Raw genomic sequence first — 22,854 nt, forward strand, 5'->3', positions numbered from 1 at the left:
CCCTTGGTGTCAATAACATATGAAACTTAATAGTAAAATAGGATGAAAGACTTGATTGGAGATGGAAGAAGGAGGCTCTTCATGGGAATCTCAGCTGTGTGAGTGACCATGGTGCCACCTTGATGCTGATATTCTACCTCAGAGGGATTCAGCACTGTTAGGTAATCTAGCACTAAGGAACAGACTCCCCTGGAATTACTGTGATAGTCCAGCTTTATTCCTCAGTTAAATGCAGACAATTTACATTTAGAAAGCAAGGAGAATCTAGATGAAGCAGTTACAAAGCCTTTCCCTATGGAAACTGTTTTCCCATACTCTGCATGCCTGTGACTCTTTTTTTTTTTAATATCTTTATTTGAGTATAATTGCTCTACAATGCTGTGCTAGTTTCTGCTGTATAACAAAGTGAATCAGCTATATGTATACATATATCCCCATATCCCCTCCCTCTTGCATCTCCCTCCCACCCTCCCTATCCCACCCCTCTAGGTGGTCACAAAGCACTGAGCTGATCTCCCTGTGCTATGTAGCTGCTTCCCACTAGCTATTTATTTTACATTTGGTAGTGTATATATGTCAATGCTACTCTCTTACTTTGTCCCAGCTTATACTTCCCCCTCCCCGTGTCCTCAAGTTCATTCTCTAGTAGGTCTGCGTCTTTATTCCTGTCCTGTCCCTACGTTCTTCGTGACGATTTTTTCTTTTTTTCTTTTAGATTCCATATATATGTGTTAGCATATGGTATTTGTTTTTCTCTTTCTGACTTACTTCACTCTGTATGACAGACTCTAGGTCCATCTACCTCACTACAAATAACTCAATTTCATTTCTTTTTATGGGTGAGTAATATTCCATTGTATATATGTGCCACATATTCCTTATCCATTCGTCTGTCGAAGGACACCTAGGTTGCTTCCATGTCCTGGCTATTGTAAATAGAGCTGCAATGAACATTGTGGTACATGACTCTTTTTGAATTATGGTTTTCTCAGGGTATATGTCCAGTAGTGGGATTGCTGGGTCATATGGTAGTTCTATTTTTAGTTTTTTAAGGAACCTCCACACTGTTCTCCATAGTGGCTGTATCAATTTACATTCCCACCAACAGTGCAAGAGGGTTCTCTTTTCCCAACACCCTCTCCAGCATTTATTGTTTGTAGATTTTTTGATGATGGCCATTCTGACTGGTGTGAGGTGATACCATATTGTAGTTTTGAGTTGCATTTCTCTAATGACTAGTGATGTTGAGCATCCTTTCATGTGTTTGTTGGCAATCTGTATATCTTCTTTGGAGAAATGTCTGCTTAGATCTTCTGCCCATTTTTGGACTGGGTTGTTTGTCGTTTTGATATTGAGCTGCATGAGTTGCTTGTATATTTTGGACATAAATCCTTTATCAGTTGCTTTGTTTGCAAATATTTTCTCCCATTCTGAGGGTTATCTTTTCGTCTTGTTTATGGTTTCCTTTGCTGTGCAAAAGCTTTGAAGTTTCATTAGGTCACAGTGGTTGCTTTTGTTTCCATTTCTCTAGGAGATGGGTAAAAAAGGATATTGCTGTGATTTATGTCATAGTGTTCTTCCTATGTTTTCCTCTAAGAGTTTTATAGTGTCTGGCCTTACATTTAGGTCTTTAATCCATTTTGAGTTTATTTTTGTGTATGGTATTATGGAGTGTTCTAATTTCATTCTTTTACGTGTAGCTATCCAGTTTTCCCAGCACCACTTATTGAAGAGGCTGTATTTTCTCCATTGTACATTTTTGCCTCCTTTATCAAAGATAAGGTGACCATATGTGTGTGGTTTATCTCTGGGCTTTCTATCCTGTTCCATTGATCTATATTTCTGCTTTTGTGCAAGGACCATACTGTCTTGATTACTGTAGCTTTGTAGTATAGTCTGAAGTCTGGGAGCTGATTCCTCCAGCTCCTTTTATCTTTCTCAAGATTGCTTTGGCTATTTGAGGTCTTTTGTGTTTCCATACAAACTGTGAAATTTTTTTGTTCTAGTTTTGTGAAAAATGCCATTGGTAGTTTGATAGGAGTTGCATTGAATCTGTTGATTGCTTTGGGTAGTATAGTCATTTTCACAATGTTGATTCTTCTAATCCAAGAACATGGTATATCTCTCCATCTGTTTGTATCACCTTTAATTTCTTTCATCAGTGTCTTATAGTTTTCTGCATACAGGTCTTTTTTCTCCTTAGGTAGATTTATTCCTAGGTATTTTATTCTTTTTTTTGCAATGGTAAATGGGAGTGTATCCTTAATTTCTCTTACAGATTTTTCATCATTAATGTATAGGAATGCAAGAGATTTCTGTGCATTAATTTGTATCCTGCTACTTTACCAAATTCATTGATTAGCTCTAGTAGTTTTCTGGAAACATCTTTAGGATTCTCTATGTATAGTAACATGTCATCTGCAAACAGTGACAGCTTTACTTCTTCTTTTCCGATTTGGCTTCCTTTTATTTCTTTTTCTTCTGATTGCGGTGGCTACAACTTCCAAAACTATGTTGAATAATAGTGGTGAGAGTGGGCATCCTTGTCTTGTTCCTGATTTTAGAAGAAATGGTTTCAGTTTTTCACCATGAAGAATGATGTTGGCTGTGTGTTTGTCATATATGGCCTTTATTATGTTGAGGTAACGTCTCACTATGCCTACTTTCTGGAGGGTTTTTATCATAAATCGGTGTTGAATATTGTCGAAAGCGTTTTCTGCATTTATTGAGATGATCAAATGGTTTTTATCCTTCAATTTGTTAATATGGTGTATCACATTGATTGATTTGCATATATTGAAGAATCCTTGCATTCCTGGGATAAACCCTGCTTGATCATGGTATATGATCCTTTTAATGTGCTGTTGGATTCGGTTTGCTAGTATTTTTTTGAGGATTTTTGCATCTATGTTTATCAGTGATATTGGTTTGTAGCTTTCTTTTTTTGTGACATCTTTGTCTGGTTTTGGTATCAGGGTGATGGTGGCCTCATCAAATGAGTTTGGGAGTGTTCCTCCCTCTGCTATATTTTGGAAGAATTTGAGAAGGAATGGTATTAGCTCTTCTCTAAATATTTGATAGAATTTGCCTGTGAAGCCATCTGGTCCTGGGCTTTTGTTTGTTGGAAGATTTTTAATCACAGTTTTAATTTCAGTGCTTGTCATTCATCTGTTTATATTTTCTATTTCTTCCTGGTTCAGTCTTGGAAGGTTGTGCTTTTCTAAGAATTTGTCCAATTTTTCCAGGTTGTCCATTTTATTGGCATAGAGTTGCTTGAAGTAGTCCCTCATGTTTCTTTGTATTTCTGCAGGGTCAGTTGTTACTTCTCCTTTTTCATTTCTAATTCTTTGATTTGAGTCTTCTCCTTTTTTTCTAGATGAGACTGGCTAGTGGTTTATCAATTTTGTTTATCTTCTCAAAGAACCAGCTTTTAGTTTTATTGATCTTTGCTATCATTTCCTTTGTTTCCTTTTCATTTATTTCTGATCTGATCTTTATGATTTCTTTCCTGCTGCTAACTTTGGGGGTTTTTCTGTTCTTCTTTCTCTAATTGCTTTAGATGTAAGGTTAGATTGTTTATTTGAGATTTTTCTTGTTTCTTGAGGTAGGATTGTATTGCTATAAACTTCCCTCTTAGAAACGCTTTTGCTGCATCCCATAGGTTTTGGGTCGTTTTGTCTTCATTGTCATTTGCTTCTAGGTATCTTCTGATTTCTTCAGTGATCTCTTGGTTATTTAGTAGCATATCATTTAGCCTCCATGTGTTTGTATCTTGCCCAGATTTTTTTCCTGTAATTGATGTCTAGTCTCAGCATTGTGGTCAGGAAAGATACTTGATACGATTTCAATTTTCTTAAATTTACCAAGGCTTGATTTGTGACACAGGATATGATCTATCCTGGAGAATGTTCAATGAGCACTTGAGAAGAAAGTGTATTCTGTTGTTTTTGGATGGAATGTCCTATAAATATTAATTAAATCCATCATGTTTAATGTATCATTTAAAGCTTGTGTTTCCTTATTTATTTTCATTTTGGATGATCTGTCCATTGGTGAAAGTGGGGTGTTAAAGTCCCTTAGTATTATTGTGTTACTGTTGATTTCTCCTTTTATGGCTGTTAGCATTTGCCTTATGTATTGAGGTGCTCCTATTTTGGGTGCATAAATATTTACAATTGTTATATCTTCTTCTTGGATTGATCCCTTGATCGTTATGTACTATCCTTCTTTGTCTCTTATAACAGTCTTTATTTTAAAGTCTATTTTGTCTCATATGAGAATTGCTACTCCAGCTTTCTTTTGATTTGCATTTACATGGAATATCTCTTTCCATCCCCTCACTTTCAGTCTCTATGTGTCCCTAGGTCTGAAATGGGTCTCTTGCAGACAGCATATATACGGGTCTTGTTTTTGTATTCATTCAGCCAGTCTGTGTCTTTTGGTTGGAGCATTTAATACATTTACATTTAAGGTAATTATCGATATATGTGTTCCTATTACCATTTTCTTAATTGTTTTGGGTTTGTTTTTGTAGGTCTTTTCCTTCTCTTGTGTTTCCTGTCTAGAGGAGTTCCTTTAGCATTTGTTGTAAAGCTGGTTTGGTGGTGTTGAACTCTCTCAGCTTTTGCTTGTCTGTAAAGGTTTTAATTTTCCTTCGAATCTGAATGAGATCCTTGCTGGGTAGAGTAATCTTGGTTGTAGGTTTTTCCCTTTCATCACTTTAAATATTTCCTGCCACTCCCTTCTGGCTTGTAGAGTTTCTGCTGAAAGATCAGTTGTTAACTTTATGGGGATTGCCTTGTATATTATTTGTCGCTTTTCCCTTGCTGCTTTTAATATTTTTTCTTTGTATTTAATTTTTGATAATTTGATTAATATGTGTCTTGGTGTGTTTCTCCTTGGATTTATCCTATATGGGACTCTCTGTATTTCCTGGACTTGATCAACTATTTCCTTTCCCATGTTAGGGAGGTTTTCAACTAAAATCTCTTCAAATATTTTCTCAGACACTTTCTTTTTCCCTTCTTCTTCTGGGACCCCTATAATTCGAATGTTGGTTCAATTAATGTCATCCCAGAGGTCCCTGAGACTATCCTCAATTATTTTCATTCTTTTTTCTTTATTCTGCTCTGCAGTAGTTATTTCCACAATTTTATCTTCCAGGTCACTTATCTGTTCTTCTGCCTCAGTTATTCTGTTTTTGATTCCTTCTAGAGAATTTTTAATTGCATTTATTATGTTGTTCTTCATTGTTTGTTTGCTCTTTAGTTCTAGGTCTTTTTTAAAACTTTCTTGTATTTTCTCCATTCTATTTCCAAGATTTTGGATCATCTTTACTATCATTCTGAGTTCTTTTTCAGGTAGACTGCCTATTTCCTCTTCATTTGTTTGGTCTGGTGGGTTTTTACCTTGCTCCTTTATCTGCTGCATATTTCACTGTCTTCCCATTTTGCTAAATTTCTGTGTTTGGGGTCTCCTTTTCGCAGGCTGCATGTTCGTAATTTCCCCTGTTTTTGGTGTCTGCCCCCAGTGGGTAAGGTTCGTTCAGGGGCTTGTGTAGGCTTCCTGGTGGAGGGGACTTGTGCCTGTGTTCTGGTGGGTGGAGCTGGATCTTGTCTTTCTGATGGGCAGGGCTGCATCCGGTGCTGTGTTTTGGGGTGTCTGTGAACTTAGTATGATTTTAGGCAGCCTCTCTGCTAATGGGTGGCATTGTGTTCCTGTCTTGCTAGTTGTTTGGCATGGGGCATCCAACACTGGAGCTTGCTGGCCATTGAGTGGAGCTGGGTCTTAGCATTGAGATGGAGATCTCTGAGAGAGCTCCCGCCAGTTGATATTACATGGGGCCAGGAGGTCTCTGGTGGTCCAGTGTCCTGAACTTGGCTCTCCCACCTCAGAGGCTCAAGCCTGGTACCAGGCCGGAGCACCAAGACCCTGTCAGCCACACGGCTTCTGAGATGTAGTCACGTTCTCCATTTAATTTGCAGCTCCTTGTAGAAAAATGATTAGCCAACAATAAAGACTGCAGCCAGGCAGTGCTCTCTGTCTCTGTCTGTCTCTCTGACTCGCTTTCTCTCTCTCTGTATACGGTCCAGATGTCTCAGTAAGCCCTTACTATCGCAAGGCTCTGTCCTTAAGGCAGCTTCTGGTGTGGGGGAGGCAAGCAGAATGCCCACTCTCATTGATGGAGCCAAATTCTCCTAAGACCTTAAACTCTTTCCTAGATGTGAATCAGTTAACTTTCAAAACTTCTTTGGGCCAAGAGAAGTGACTGGCTGACTCCTGTGTAGTCTAGTACTATCCAATTTATAGTTAAGAGTTGGTGGTTTTTATTGTTGTTTTTAACATAATCTGACTCCAAAACAAATTTTATCAACTGGGCTTTCCTCTTCACATGTAAATACTCCAGTAAAACAAATTAAATGTAATGTACACAATGGGAAATAAAATCCTTGAATAGGTGTCAATGACATGGTTGTTCTCCAGAACGATTCTACCAACCTGCTCTCCTAGCGATTTTCTTCTCTTTATCAGAGGTGAATCTGTGCTGAGGTTGCCTGTGCATCTTTCTTGCATAGAGTCCTCTTCTGAGTGTAGAGAAAAGGAAGTCTGGTCCATGTCAGTTGTACTGTCATGGTAACAACCATCGAAGGCCATGGCTTGAGCTGCATCAGTACTGTACATTCCAGAAATCTGACAAAAAGACTTGTGTTAGTTAGTCATGAATATGGTTTTAGGAGTTGCAATTACAGTAAAAATCTAAACAATCAGATTTTTTAAATAGTTTCAATTAAAATACTAAGAATGTTTGCTTACTTTAAAGAATAGAATTCTGGTTTTGCTTCTGGTGTCTGATGAAAAGTCATTTTCATAATAAAGGAAAACATCATCTTAGACATCCTTTTTTTTTTTTTTTTTTTTTTTTGCGGTACGCGGGCCTCTCACTGTTGTGGCCTCTCCCGTTGAGGAGCACAGCCTCCGGATGCGCAGGCTCAGCGGCCATGGCTCATGGGCCCAGCCGCTCCGCGGCATGTGGGATCTTCCCAGACCAGGGCACGAACCCGTGTCCCCTGCATCGGCAGGCGGACTCTCAACCACTGCGCCACCAGGGAAGCCCTTAGACATCCATTTTTAACAGGGATTTAGAGAGAGAGATATTTGAGCATTACACAAATAAATGTATCACAACTATAATTGTCAATGTTTTCTAATTTAGTCCAGGCCTGACAGACTGTTACACTCAATGTTTTTTTCCACAAAAGGGAACATTGTTTCAAGTTTTCCTCTTTGTTTCTGAGTAGTATGAATTGTTTGCCCTAAGTTTGTGAGTTGAAATTGAATATGATTTTTCAGAAGAGCAATGTAAGCCAATTGGACTTGTTTTTCAATGTATTTTTCCTCTTTAGAGAAAACATAGCAGTATGCCTAATCAGTGTGGGCTTTTTGTCCCAAAACAGAACAATATCATCTGGTGATCCATTTTTGCTTGAATTTGGGGTGGAGATAGGGAATGATTTTAGCTGCTCTTTTTTTTTTTTTTTTTTTTTACAAATTTAATCAGTTATACATATACATATGTTCCCATATCCCCTCCCTTTTGCGTCTCCCTCCCACCCTCCCTATCCCACCCCTCCAGGCGGTCACAAAGAACCGAGCTGATCTCCCTGTGCTATGCGGCTGCTTCCCACTAGCTATCTACCTTACGTTTGGTAGTGTATATATGTCCATGCCGCTCTTTCACTTTGTCACAGCTTACCCTTCCCCCTCCCCATATCCTCAAGTCCATGCTCTAGTAGGTCTGTGTCTTTATTCCTGTCTTACCCCTATGTTCTTGATGACATTTTTTTCTTAAATTCCATATATATGTGTCAGCATACAGTATTTGTCTTTCTCTTTCTGACTTACTTCATCTGTATGACAGACTCTACGTCCATCCACCTCATTACAAATAGCTCAATTTCATTTCTTTTTATGGCTGAGTAATATTCCATTGTATATATGTGCCACATCTTCTTTATCCATTCATCCGATGATGGACACTTAGGTTGTTTCCATCTCCGGGCTATTGTAAATAGGGCTGCTATGAACATTTTGGTACATGTCTCTTTTTGAATTATGGTTTTCTCAGGGTATATGCCCAGTAGTGGGATTGCTGGGTCATATGGTAGTTCTATTTGTAGTTTTTTAAGGAACCTCCATACCGTTCTCCATAGTGGCTGTACCAATTCACATTCCCACCAGCAGTGCAAGAGTGTTCCCTTTTTTCCACACCCTCTCCAGCATTTATTGTTTCTAGATTTTTTGATGATGGCCATTCTGACTGGTGTGAGATGATATCTCATTGTAGTTTTGATTTGCATTTCTCTAATAAGTAAAGATGTTGAGCATCCTTTCATGTGTTTGTTGGCTGTCTGTATATCTTTTGTGGAGAAATGTCTATTTAGGTCTTCTGCCCATTTTTGGATTGGGTTGTTTGTTTTTTTGCTATTGAGCTGCATGAGCTGCTTATAAATTTTGGAGATTAATCCTTTGTCAGTTGCTTCATTTGCAAATATTTTCTCCCATTCTGAGGGTTGTCTTTTCGTCTTGTTTATGGTTTCCTTTGCTGTGCAAAAGCTTTTAGCTGCTCTTTTAAAATGCAAATTGACCAAGCCTTCCCACTTTTGCTGAAAAGTACCTTTAAATGATACTAACATAGCTCAATTAAACAACTTGAAATTGGTGTATTTTTTTGAAGGAGTGAGTTATCAATGCTTTCTGGCTCCATTGCTTGACTGAATCTAAACCACTGTTTTTCTTTAAGGTTTTACTCTGTGGGAGATAGTGGTTTTCCCTGATACAGAGCTGTGTCTAGGAAGCAGCTGTTACTAACCACTTTCTGAGAAAACAAAATTTCTTTTTGATCTCTAGGGAAGTTAAAAAATGAACAAATATGGACAGGCTACTACTGGATGAAAGTATTCATAATTCAAATTGGAGGCTGCAGAGTAAATTCTGCCAAAACGTGTATTTGGTTCAATACTGACTCAAGAACCTAATATTTTACTGAATTCAAGAGACATAAGGACTATTTTGTGCAGTCAGTAAAGTAACCAGGGACCCATACTCGAATTATGTTGTCCCTTTTTGTTTTAGTTGTAGAAACTTTTCATAGTAAAATGAAAATGGGGAAAATAAACATGAAACGACATTGAGACTGAATTACTAACCAATAGCCAAAAATAACACATATCCAACTCTGGATCTGAGGATAGAATAACTATATACTGTCTCCTTGGTTTTGCTAGCCCCTCAGAACACTGCTGAGTCATCCCACTGGAATCCACACTTTTAACAAAAATGTCATTAGTATTTAAAAAAGACGTAATTTTCTTTGAAAAACAATGGTACCATTTTCTTTCTCCATTATGATAATTTAGATCTATAAAACTGGTTAAACCTTGCAGTGCACAATTTACCAGTAGGCTGCTAATGTCCACAAGTTTGTAAGTTGGTTGTTCCAGTAGAAACAGTTTTAGAACTGGTCTTTAATTTTTCACTCCAGCTTACAAATAAGCACAAAGCTAAGGCATACTATATCTAAAGTATAGATTTGATGGTTTTAGACTGAGTTCTAAGTCCTAGAATTAGGAAAACATTTGGATGAAGAATAAGAAAGAAAATAGCTTCCTTTCTCCTTTCTGGGCAATGGTCAATGCTAGGGACAAATTTTCCATGGACCTTGCTGTTCTCCCATCTCTTGGTATCTGGGGGTGGTTGGGACAGGTGTGTGATGGTGGTGATGGTGGTGTTGGAAGGAAATGAGCTTTGCTTAACTTCATGATTTCATAGGGAGGAACTCCATAGCCTAACATTCCTGGTCTTTCTCATCATCCCTCAATCACTCTACCCTAGGGGTTTGGAAGAAGGAATGGCATGTGTGGTTTTAGTCCTTTTGGAGTCACTTTAGGATCTGCATTGGTGTCCATGTTTGTTTTCTGAAATGAGGTAAAGGAGACTGTCCTCACAGGGGAATCCTGAATTGTCTAGCTTCGCCAGTGACCAAGAGAGTAAGTACACTGAATACAGCGATGAAATATTAGTGGGACCCCCTGCTCACAGATCTAAGGCAATTTCTCTAAACTGCTTTGCCAATAACAAAGGTAACATTATCACATCCATCTGTCTGGCTCCTACAGCTCTGTCTCTCTCTCAGACTGGTTTCCCAACTCACATACAGAGGGGAGAGGTATCATTGATTAGCCCCCAAACCTACAGACATATCTTTCTTCCCTACATCTCACCAGAGCATCCCACCCCTTTAAAGATCTCTCATCTCAAACCGCCTGTTTCCACTATCCCTATCAAAACTGCTACTCCTGGGCTTCCCTGGTGGCGCAGTCGTTGAGAGTACGCCTGCCGATGCAGGGGACACGGGCTCGTGCCCTGGTCCGGGAAGATCCCACATGCCGTGGAGTGGCTGGGCCCGTGAGCCATGGCTGCTGAGCCTGTGCGTCCGGAGCCTGTGCTCCACAACGGGAGAGGCCACAACAGTGAGAGGCCCGCATACCGCAAAAAAAAAAAAAAAAAAAAAACAAACCTGCTACTCCTTCCGAGCATATGCTCTGGGCACTACACAATAAGAACATAACATTTGTGTAGCACTTTATGGTATGCAAAAATGTTAAATGCATTTATTATATCATTTGATCTTCACAACTGCTCTGTGAGGTAATAGGGAAGAAATTCCACCATTGTGCAAATGCAGAATGAGGTTTAGGAGACAGCCTGGCACACAGAGCTAGGATATGAGGTTTGAAATCACTTCTGACCCCAAATCTGTGCTCTTTCATTTGTACCACAAACATATGAAGGGCAAGCAGGACATTTCTTTGAGATCATTGCACCTTTGAAGGAGAATGCATAGAATGGTGGTTTCCAGAGGTTGGGAGGAGGGGGAAATGGGGAGTTGTTTAATGGGTACAGAGTTTCAATTTTGCAAGGTGAACACTTTCTGGAGATTGGTTGTATGGCAATGTGTATACTCTTAATACTATGAAACTGTACACTTAAAAACAATTAAGATGGCAAGTTCTACGTTATGTATATTTTACTACAATTGAAAATAAAAAATAATTTTTAAAGGGAACAATGCTTATTAATTCAAAAGAATATCTTCTGGGGTACACAGAAGACTGTGAACAACCCGATCAAGTGAAAAAAACATGCAGGTAGTGTGAGCACATGTGTTTGCGGTGGGGTGGGTGGAGGTGGGGAGTCAGAGGACTAGCTAGAGGGGGCCGAAATTACTACAGTGCCTCTGTCGTGGGTTCACCACTCCCCACATGAAAACAAAACAAAACAAAATAAAACAAGAACAAAATTCTTCTCCGCATCACACATTTATCTCTTTCACTTCACAGCTTATCTAATCATGGCTATTCACAGTGTGGCTATGGATTGGCAGCAGCCAGGGCTTAGAAATGCAGACCCTCAGCTCCCACCCCAGACCTACTGAACGAAAATCTTAACAAATCCCAGGTGATGCGTACATGCCGATTACTGCATACTCGTCTAAAAGCTCCTGATTTTCTCACACCTGCATAGCAGTCACTGTGGGTACATATGTGACAGAGACTCATACTTCGATGCTGTCAACAAAAGAAACTAAAGCATCTGCAATGAAGCAAAATCAGTTTCTATTACAGCTTTGACTCAAAGGATATGAAATAAAAGACTGAGGTAGCATTACAGGAGATCTCAACTGGGATTACAGCTCCGTTGGCTGTGGATCTTTTGGCAAATCACTTTACGTCACTAAAACTCTGCTGCTTCAGTTTAAAAACAGAGATAATCATCTCCGCAAGGCCTACATCATGGAGTTGATATGAGGGCTCAGTTCCAGAAGAGGATATAAAAATGCTCTGAAAAGTATGAAATACTCTCACTAGAAGTATAAAAATATTAAATAATATTTGGGGTGTATATAAATAGTCATTATAAGAATTTCTTAAACCAGTGTGACTATATCACATTAAAATTGCACATATATATATACACATATACACACACACATATATATAGCAAACAAATTAATTTGATCAGTTAGGTTCCTGAAGTAAAATATCATGTGCCAGTTCTCATAATAACAGGAAGTTGGTACCCCACCCCTTTGTGAAATGAAGCACGTAGAGAGCAATCTATCCAGATTGATAAAGTAATGTCACAAGAAACAGGTGATAACATTTAGGGCCCAGAAGGCACCTTATTCCCAGTACACTGTGAAGAGAAGAACCTTCCCTCATGCTCTACCACTCTCCCGAGTGACTAGCAAAGAAAAATAAATCCTAGCTCTTGGTGGAGAGCTATCATTGATTGGTTGAGAGCACAGCCTTTGGAGTCAGGGTGCTCCAGAAGCAAATCCTGATTCCTCTTAAGCTGTGTGACCTTGGTCAAGTTACTCTCCCATCTGCTCCTATTTCACCTCCGTAAAATGAAGGTGATAAAGTACCAACCTCTTGAGAATTAAAAGACACAATATGTTGGATGGTTAGCACAATGCCAATATATAAGAAACACTCATTAAGTGTTAGCTATCATCATCATCATCATCATCTACTTGAAAGGATGTGATTTGTACATCAACCCCTTCTTTTCAAGGGTTAGAGTCAGTGGAGGGAGCACACTGAGAGAAACTCCTCACACAGAAAATCTCTTGGCAAAGGTGAATGAGGATGCTGAGGAAACCAACCAGCGCAGAGCAGAAAGAATAAAGTTCAATATCAAATTGTCATCACCCCATAAACTTGCATCTTGCCAAGGCACATGGACTTCACACAAGGGTTGCGATGCTGTCAGGAGAGGGCATAGAGGAGGATAGTCTTTTTCACATTCCAGAAAGGACACAACAGTCAAAAGAAGGCAATACCTTCCCTGTCTTCTTGAATTGTTTCCTCTCTTTCACTGTGGTGAGGTAGATCACGGCTGCGTACTCAAGGACTGACAGGAAGACAAAGAGGGAGCTAAGCCACAGGTACATGTCCACGGCCTTGACATAGGACACCTGGGGCACGGAGGCACTCACCCCAGAGAGGATCATGGACATGGTCAGCACCGTGGTGATCTGCCATTTGAGAACAGTGATGAGTTCAGTGACATAACCCTTCAGCTCCAGGTGCTGGTGCTGGATGACACCAGGGGATACATTTCCAGATTGATACCTGGTGATCAAAGGTGTGTGGGTGTGGGCGGAATCCCAGCATGTTAACCTCGTACACGGCTTGAGCCTAAGCAAGAAACTCTGCTTGAATTTCTCTTTCCATCTCTTTTTCTCACCCTCACCCCCATTGTCTGTGACGTTTCCTTCCCTCCAGCTAAAGTCTCCACTGAGTCAGACTTGTCTTTAAGGATCCATTGCTTCCCACCCTCAATTGGGCCTCTTTTAACCATCCCAGGAAGGTAATAATGTATTCAAGTTTTAAAACTTCTTCTGAGAAAGAAATTCTAAAACCATTTCCACTACCCTTCCCCATCATTTCACTTTTACTGTTCAGAAAGCGTCTTCATGTCAATCTTTCATCTTTCATTTGTCAGGGAGTGATCTTTAGTAGCATTAAAGATTGCTTGCTCTGTATTTTTCTTTCATATATACTTACAAGCCATCGTTATTGGTATCACTTTGCCCCTTGTTATTGAAACTACAATTCAGTTGAGATTCAGAACGGAAGTGTGTTTGTGGAGGCTGGGTTCAGTGTAAATATTTACTAAGCAACTGCTAAATGCCACTTACTTTTTGTGCCTCCCCTCCCTTTCCCTTGTTGTCCAGTACTCCCACCACTTTCCTTCTCTTCCCTTCCTCTTCCTGACCACTGCCTTCCCCTTCCCTTTCCTTTTCTTCTCTTCCTTTCCCTACTTTAATCTCTGCCATGGGCGTCAGAGGTAACGAGATCAATGTTCTGGGGGAGAATGGAGAAAGAAGTGACTCTGAGATTTCCTTAATAAAATGCCAGCCTTGGGGAGGGCTATTCTGTGTCTACACTAATTTCTCAGAGGCATACTGCAAGAGTACTGCCTGGAGAGAAAGTAAAGTATTGTAAATATTTGAAATGTACACTGGCTGGCATGGTTTTATTTATTAACTTCCCACCAGGGAAGTGCAAATGGAATCCTTAATGATTTTTATAAGTTGTGAGGACATTTTAATGTTAACAGACAGAGTCCCGAACAGCAGGAAGAGCACTGCGATTTACTCCTAAACGTACAGACACAGCATGTGGACAGCTTTCACCCACACATTTCTACCTTTTCAACAAATTCTATAATTCTGCAAGGTTCTCATCTGAGGGAGGCCCATATCAAAGACAATGACAGTGCTACAGAGCTATCCAATTTCAAATTAAGTTTTTCTTTGGATGATCAAAACCAATGCAATTTGGCAATTTGATAGTCACCATAGGAGGGCCTGGAATCTCACCTTCACACTGATTTGAACTCCAGAATAAGAAATCTAGAAGCTTCTCTAGCACTTACCATGAAATGCAGGCCACTGAGCCATTGAGTCTCAGGTTTCCCCAACAATGGTAACATCAATAATCTGCGTATCAGTGGATGCTGCTTGCATTCCTTGCTACATAAACATGGAGATGCGAAATTTTTATTAATGGATCAGGTGTATGTATAGCTGAAGCTGAGATTAATAAATAAAACTTGTTTGCCTTTATTGAATGTTTACCCGCCAGAAACCTAGGTAAATATTAGCCACAAGTTGCAGAAAAGAAATATGAGTGGAGAGTGGCTAATGAGCCTGAGTTTGGTCAGGAGCAGGACTGAAACCTCTCTCTCTGAGTGTAGAACCCATGCTTTTTTCATGCAAACCTGTGGCCTCTCAGTCTGAACCTGTAAAGGTAATTTCCTTTTGTTTTTAAGATTATAAACCAAGTTCGGGCTTCCCTGGTGGTGCAGTGGTTGAGAGTCCGCCTGCCGATGCAGGGGACAGGGGTTCGTGCCCCGGTCCGGGAAGATCCCACATGCCACGGAGCGGCTGGGCCCGTGAGCCATGGCCGCTGAGCCTGCGCGTCCAGAGCCTGTGCTCCGCAACGGGAGAGGCCACAACAGTGAGAGGCCCGCGTACCGCAAAAAAAAAAAAAAAAATTATAAATAAATAAATAAATAAAAAGATTGTAAACCAATTTCTACATATGGAGTATCTCTGAGACATGATGCTGTAAAATTGAGTGTAGAATTATGTCAGGAAGCATGAAGGTACTTTGTGCTTTACAAGAGGCCAAAAGTCTTCTGTCAGGATTTCCCTGGTAAAACTGTGAAAACTGTGAAAATCCTAAATGAACATTCCTATTTAGGAATGCTTACCTCATTTGCTCAAAAATGTTTAAATGTTTTCTCTTACTGGTTTTCTAAGTATGGAAGATAGAACTTGAATTTTTTTCAGTGAACAGTAACATGAAGCTTAATGGACAAAATAAAGGTTTAGAAAAACACACAAATACATGCTCTTGTCATGTATTTTAAAATTGATGACTGTTGGGTCAATAAAAGGGAATTGCATTATCTATATTTGCCAGACAGCAATAAACTAGCAGTCGTTTTCTTTAGAAGGGTGCTTAGTCCAACTAATTTATGGTAGCTTTATTTATTTTTAAACCAGCATTCTAGACTTTCCTCTTTAAAAGGAGCAAACAAAGAGAGAGAGGGAGAGACAGGGAGACTGGGGAGAAGGGAATGTTGAGTACAGGGAGTAAGGGGTGAGAAAACTGATATATAAATTCCTAAAGCAATAGGACTTGGAGTGAGGAGTATTACAGCTACATTAACCACACTTACTTTGTCTTGAGCCACCCCTTAGAAATACATTAACCTTGACAAACTGTATTCATTCCAAGCCCATTAAAGTTAACATCACAATAAAGGAGTTTTGAATTATATGAAGTGACCATTTAGTCAAAGAAAGGTCCTGTGTTGGAATTAGAGAATTATTTTCCCACCTACTGAAATTGCTATGCATAGTTAGGAAAGTGTTAAGAGGCAATAGTTAGTTAGTCTGGCCTCTAGGACTCAACTTCCCTGAGACTTGCAGTTTCACTCACCATATTAATTTTTTTTTTTTTTTTTTTTTTTTGCGGTATGCGGGCCTCTCACTGTTGTGGCCTCTCCCGTTGCGGAGCACAGGCTCCTGACGCGCAGGCTCAGAGGCCATGGCTCACAGGCCCAGCCTCTCCACAGCACGTGTGATCTTCCCAGACCGGGGCACGAACCCATGTGCCCTGCATCGGCAGGCGGACTCTCAACCACTGCACCACCAGGGAAGCCCACCATATTAATTCTTAAGGACACATATGAGATCCAAAGAGCCCTGCAGTTAGGGGAGAATTATTCATCTATCTTTGTGTTTCATTGGCTATTTTTTGACATATATGATGGAGAGGTTCACTGACCTGTGTGAAAGCAGTAGGGTCCGCAGACATCACTTAGAACTATTGAGTCAGTTCACCCCTTCAGTGGCTGTGTGGTGGGGAGCTCTTTTGAAGGAATAGGTGTCTACATTCATCTTTAAATGAGTAAAAACATTTTCCCTGTAGGCCTAGGCAGAAGAAAAATATTAAGTGATGTGAGGGAGAGAAACATAGGCTGGATATCCAAATACCACTTTATGGCCAGAAAGTAACAACCATTATTCCACAAAGGTGGTGCCAGAGTCCATGGCACAGAAGTCCTGGTTACTTCTATAATGGTAAAATGAATAGTTCCTAAGTATTTACTTTTCCAGGTATATGGGATATCCTCTGTTAGACATTTTTCTTTATGAATGACTACATGCCTGAAAGTTTTAGTTGCCTTTCTCTGCCATGTTTATTTCCTGATAAATGACCCCATTACTTCATACATTGTACATGAATGTCATACCCAAGCAGAGGGGTCAAAACAGGAATGGAGGCAAGGAAAGAAGGAGGGAGATAGAAAGGAGAGGAGAACCCTCCATGAGGATCAAAACATTCTTGAACAGCTTGTAATAGTCTCACACCAAATCGAATAGAAACATAGAATGGTGTTTTAACCCTTTACACATTCCAAGTTATGACAGCTATTATCTCTTATGAGAAGTGCCTAATCACAATGGATACTTTTGTGCTGTTCAGCTTCCACTGTTCTTTATCTGAAACGTGACAAATGTGGGACGGTTTTAACCAGCAAATGATTCATCCTCAATCAACAAATGAACCCAAATGTGGAAGAGTCTTAGTGAGCAATGAATCATCATTGTTTTCAGTTAGTAGCTAAAATACAGCTATTAAAAACATGGTGGGCTAAATACTGGTAGTTTGACAACTATGTATTGAGCACAAAATATGTGCAGGACACTGTGCCAGTCACGTAGGGACAAAAATGAGGATAATAATGATCCCTTCCCTTAAGAAACTCATATTCTAATAGAGGAGACAAGATGAGCTACCAACCCATCCCATAGCTGAACATGAAATAGAGGAAGTAGGGGTCTCAGGAGAGATACAAAGTGCTATGTGGTCCAAAGATGGGAGAGACCATATCTGCCTGGAACCATCAGTAAAGGCTTTTGGCTGTATAGAAATGGCTGAATTTGAGAGAAAGACAGGTAGGGAGGGCATTCTAGGCAGAGTGAGAACCAGAACAAATGTATAGAGGTGAGATACGCAGATAGGCATGAGGGCCTGTTTGAGAACATTGAACATTCAAATTGGTTGAAGCTTATTAGGGCTAGTATGTTGAGGAAGGAGTATGATTGAAAATTTAGCAAATAAAAATACAGAACACTCAGTTATATTTCAATTTCAGATGAACAATGAGCAGTGTTTTAGTATCAGTATGTCCCATACAATATTTGGGATATACTTAAACGAAAACATTATTTGGTGCTTATCTAAAATACAGATTTAACCAAGTGTCCTGTATTTTATCTGGCAACCCTCAAGGGACACCTTGGATTCCAAGTTGAGTGTATTTACTCCAATAGCATTTGAGATGAGAGTATTGTGATCACATTTGCGTTTTAGAGATATCACTCTGGTCATAGGGTTGAACTGGGGCAAGAAGAGCAGGAGGTGAAATAAGCTATTACAAGGCCTCTGCAAGCCCAAACTACATCTTTGTACAAATTAGTAAGAGGTGCCCCTTCCTCTGGAGGACGTCACCCCAAACCATGTCCCATGGAACTTGGGCTGGATTTCTGCTCCCTACTCCTCACTGGGTGCACTGAAAGATCAGGAGTTTGGGATTAACAGATACATGCTACTATCTATAAAATAGATAAAAGCAAGGACTTACTATGTAGAACAGGTCACTATATATAATATCTTGCAATAACCTGTAACGGGAAGGAATCTGAATCACTTTGCTATACGCCTGAAACTAACACAACATTGTAAATCAACTATACGCCAATTAAAAAAATTTTTTAAACAGAGGGCAAAGTATCTTTTTTTTTTTTTTGCAGTACGCGGGCCTCTCACTGTTTTGGCCTCTCCCGTTGCAGAGCACAGGCTCTGGACGCGCAGGCTCATGGCTCATGGGCCCAGCCACCCCGCGGCATGTGTGGGATCTTCCCGGACCGGGGCACGAACCCGTGTCCCCTGCATCGGCAGGCAGACTCTCAACCACTGCACCACCAGGGAAGCCCGGCAAAGTATCTTTGAAAGAACTTGAAGGTGGTAGGAAGGAAAAGCCTGAGAGGATAGCAGTGATCTAGGAATACTCCAGTTCTATTAAAAAGAAGGAGAGGGGGCCTCCCTGGTGGCGCAAGTGGTTGAGAGTCCGCCTGCCGATGCAGGGGATACGGGTTCGTGCCCCGGTCTGGGAGGATCCCATATGCCGCAGAGCGGCTGGGCCCGTGAGCCATGGCCGCTGAGCCTGCGCGTCCGGAGCCTGTGCTCCGCGACGGGGGAGGCCACAACAGTGAGAGGCCCGCATACCGAAAAAAAAAAAAAAAAAAGAAGGAGAGGGACACTTCTTATTTGTATATTATTTTACATAAATCTGCATAGCAATTTCCTAACCCTGAGGAATCAGATGTAGACGCAAGAAGCACAGAATTTCAGGGGCGACTTAAATGGATTTCAGTGTTCTCCATTCACCCCACCCTGCCCTGGAACCAGCTTTTATTGCTGTCATTTTCAAAGTATAAGAGTTGAGCAGTCAGCTTCAGGGATCCCATTGAAAATCATATCCACAAACCTTTAGAGACTGAATGCCCTTCTCATTCTGTCTCGAGGGCTGGAAGTAGGCCTTTAGTCTCCTCTTTTGGGTCTACACTGCCCTATTGCCCTACTGAGGTCAGGGCCAGGCTGCTCTGATGTGAAGGAACAGCCACAATAATTTAATTACTCATTCAGATAGTATGTTTCCTCCTGAAGACATTCAAGCCTCAAATGCTGGTAGATTGAAGCTTTTAATAGGGGAAAGAGGTGAACAAATTATTAATATTAATGACGATTTATGTCTTTCAAATGATCTTTTGAAGTATGCATATAATCTGTGAACATTAACTTAGAAATCACCCCTTTCTGGAATGAACTGTGTGATAATTACAATGATTATGAACTACTTATGACAATCTTCTCTCTAGTTAGAGCATTACAGGTGAAAGAACAAAATCAGCCAAAATGATCGAGTTCTGCCCCAAACCAGCTAAGAAGGCAGGTGGGATTAACTCTTGGGGTCCCATTAAGTAACATGTTATCTAAGTGCTTAGCTTGGCAACTCCACTTTGTAAGGACTCAATAACTGCTAAGTGGGTCTGAAATCATGCCCATAAATCTGTATGTGTGACAGTGGCATATAACATATGTAGATAGAGGAGATAATATACCCATTAATGAGGCTGGAAATGTTTCTCCACCTGAAATCTCTTGCCCACTAATGTGTCACCATACCTAAAATTCCACTGCAGCTGATTCTGATTTTAGCATTTTGATTACGCCCTAATTTCTAACTAGCGCTCATGTTTCCAAATTCAAACATCCCCCTCTCCAAGAAGTAATTTGTTAAGGTACTAGTAGTATAGTGTGAATTGTTTTGAATCGAAATCTTCTGTGATGTACAGGTTTGTCAGGGAAAGTGAAATGAATTTGGGCAAGGGATAGGGAGATTTTCCTGAAAGGGAGAAGAGAGACATTTATAAAGTGAGGCTGTTTATGCTTCATAATTTCACCCTCTCTCCTTACTATCATCCAGCTTTGGTCAGTTGGTGCAGCCTTCGTACCTAATGTCTGGATTCCCGAGGAAAGAGTCCAACTACAGTTTGCCCTTGAGGCTGTCAAGCCAAATACTGTAGCCTGAGCCCACATCAGTAACTATCCCTACTAAATCATCAGTCTCTTTCCCGCTCCACTTATCACCCTTTTTATTTACCTTCCTCGACATTTCTCCCATATTAACATTTCACAAAGGTGTGGAAAGACTTACCCAAGGAAACTCTTGCAGGAACAGCTCTCTGGTCAATCCAAAATGAAACCCAGGAAAGCATTACCATCAACACAGCTGGGAAATAGGTTTGCAGCACGAAGAAGAAAATATGCCTCCTTAGCACAAAGTTGATGAAAAGCCTGTTGTACCAACCTGTGAGAAAAAGCCAAAATTTTCATCAGAAGAGGCTCCTTCATGGAAACCCCACACTTAGTGAAACAACCTGCTTCTTTAGACTCCAAGCTCTTAGGGAGCATGGAACTTAACACATTCACCCTTGTTTACCCAGCATTGGCATAGGACCTGGGCCTGGCACTCCATCTAATGTTTGTTGAGCTAACTGAACTGCAGTCTGTTTAATTATCTGACTCAAAGATCCTCCTTTAAATTTCATACCTGCTGTTCAGGGATGAATGGTAATTACATTTTATGGGATGGCCTTTAAAGACCTTTCTCCAAAATATACTGTGTTTGCAGTGTTTCTGCAGGTGAGAAAGTCTTCAGTACATGGCTAATGACTGATGCAATAGCCAATAAACTATTTATTAGCTATAACAAATGAAATGAAATATTTCATGTGAAGGAAAAGATTCACAGTAGCTACTAGGTCACTGAATTCCAAGTTAGGATCCAGACAGCTAGGGATTCAAAGAAGAGCTAGGGGGAGGGAGTATCTGTAAACTATTTTTTATTATTTCAAAGTTTCATGGGTACCATTAATTTATCTGTGATAAATCTGCCAAAAAGTAGCCAAATGGTGTTCTTTTGCTTGTTGTTGGAATTATATAAACTCACATTGGTAATATTGATTAATTTGTGCTGATCAAAAGTACAAATTGTAGTCACATCCACACACATTTTGTTCAGGTTTCCCTTTTCACACTGGCTGCAAGGAAGTTTAAAGCCATATTTTTGGACCATCTATAGGACATCTCTGAGTGCCATTCTCTAATAACCACATATATTCTGTAACATAGCTTACCCTTGTTTTACACTTTTCTTTCTCACACATTTCTAATTCATATTATGCTTTATTTCACAATAGCTGTGATGTCAATCGTATTAAACCTTTTCTAAAATAAGGCAGTGAATAATGAAATGGTAAAAAATGAAAGTGTATCTTTTATAAATAAGTGGTAAGATTAATTTGTCTATGATAAATGCAGTTTACTTTGCGACAAAATTATTCAAATCACAGAGACTATAGGTCAAAAAATAAATAAAACTAAATCATAGATGTTGCAAAGTGGGAGAACTCTTCTACTTCCTCAGTAGTAATTTCTTAGGTAACCCAAGATGGCAAACCTATTTAGACAGATTAGGTAAATATTCAGGCACTTAGTCTAAGATATACTCCTAGTCAATCCACACCGAATTGGCAGACTGCATGCCTAATATTCTACTCTTAATTAACTGCTGGTTACCCTTCTCTTTCCTACTTGTTCTGAGTTTCTCTCACCATCAGTTGATATGTTTCAGGAACACCAAACAATTTCGTTACCAAGGGTAATAAAAGATACACTACATAGTGCATTCTAAAGTCAAAATATACATTTTTTAAGCTACTCATTGTCTTGTATTACCCATGTCACAGCCCACTTCATTATGGTTTGCAATTGAGAAGTTTGATTATGGTTGTAGAGTAGAATAATAGCATCTCTGATGTTATAGCTTCATATAATTATTGAAATTAAAAGAGATAAGGAAAAGCTGTGAAAACACTTCATAAAGAAAGACATTAATGCATATGGTTTTAAGTCTTGAAATATATTTAAGTAACGAGGTCCTCTCTTTACTCATAATTTTCTGAATTTTTTTTTTTTTTTTTTTTTTTTGCCACCAAGCAGGAGAAATGTTGCTCTGTCTTGCTGGGACAGGGGAGACTAGTCTCCCCTTCTTCTGGGAAGGGGAGACTAGGGATGGTTTTGTTGTTGAAGCTGTAGCCAGAAGAGCTCCCTTTACCAACCAGGAAAGGTAGTGCTGCTTTGGAAAGATGTGGCGCCCTCATTTTGGGTAGTGTAATAAATAGAGTGTGACTCCATTTTTCATATTTGACTTCTGATAACTTTTTAGCCCCACTTCCCCTTCTGTTCCACACCTGGGCAAGCTAGGAGGAAAGCCAGATGTTCCCTCTTTGGCACTGGTGGGAAGATCAAACCATGCAAGCGCTGCACCATTTAAGGGAATCCTCACCTTAGCCCCACTTTCTAACCACCATAGAACCCCAAGCCAGGCACCCTTTTCTGTTCTCTCAGACATTTTCAGACCTGTTCAGGAGCCTGCCCTGCTCTCTCTAGAAAACCTCATTATGTGAGTAATAAATCTCTTTATACCCTTTTGGCATGTGTGTGGCATCACAATGACGTACTTGACTGATTGATTGATTGATTGATTCAGCTGCTATTTATTGAGCACCTATCATGCACC

The 22,854-nt window shown here is 40.0% G+C and overlaps 1 protein-coding gene across 1 annotated transcript in view; it reads right to left on the minus strand.

The window, feature by feature from the left end:
* Positions 1-6,387: 6,387 nt before the first annotated feature.
* GABRR3 (gamma-aminobutyric acid type A receptor subunit rho3) overlaps positions 6,388-22,854 on the minus strand; it is a 50,230-nt gene continuing 33,763 nt past the window's right edge. Inside the window, exons 7-10 of the mRNA XM_060099812.1 lie at positions 20,428-20,580; positions 19,521-19,522; positions 12,905-13,099; positions 6,388-6,690 (exon numbers count right to left, since the gene is read on the minus strand). Coding sequence (XP_059955795.1) covers positions 6,388-6,690; positions 12,905-13,099; positions 19,521-19,522; positions 20,428-20,580 — 653 coding nt within the window. The remainder of the gene's footprint in view (positions 6,691-12,904; positions 13,100-19,520; positions 19,523-20,427; positions 20,581-22,854) is intronic.

Source organism: Mesoplodon densirostris, chromosome 5, assembly GCF_025265405.1.
Source record: "Mesoplodon densirostris isolate mMesDen1 chromosome 5, mMesDen1 primary haplotype, whole genome shotgun sequence".
Lineage (NCBI taxonomy): Eukaryota > Metazoa > Chordata > Mammalia > Artiodactyla > Ziphiidae > Mesoplodon > Mesoplodon densirostris.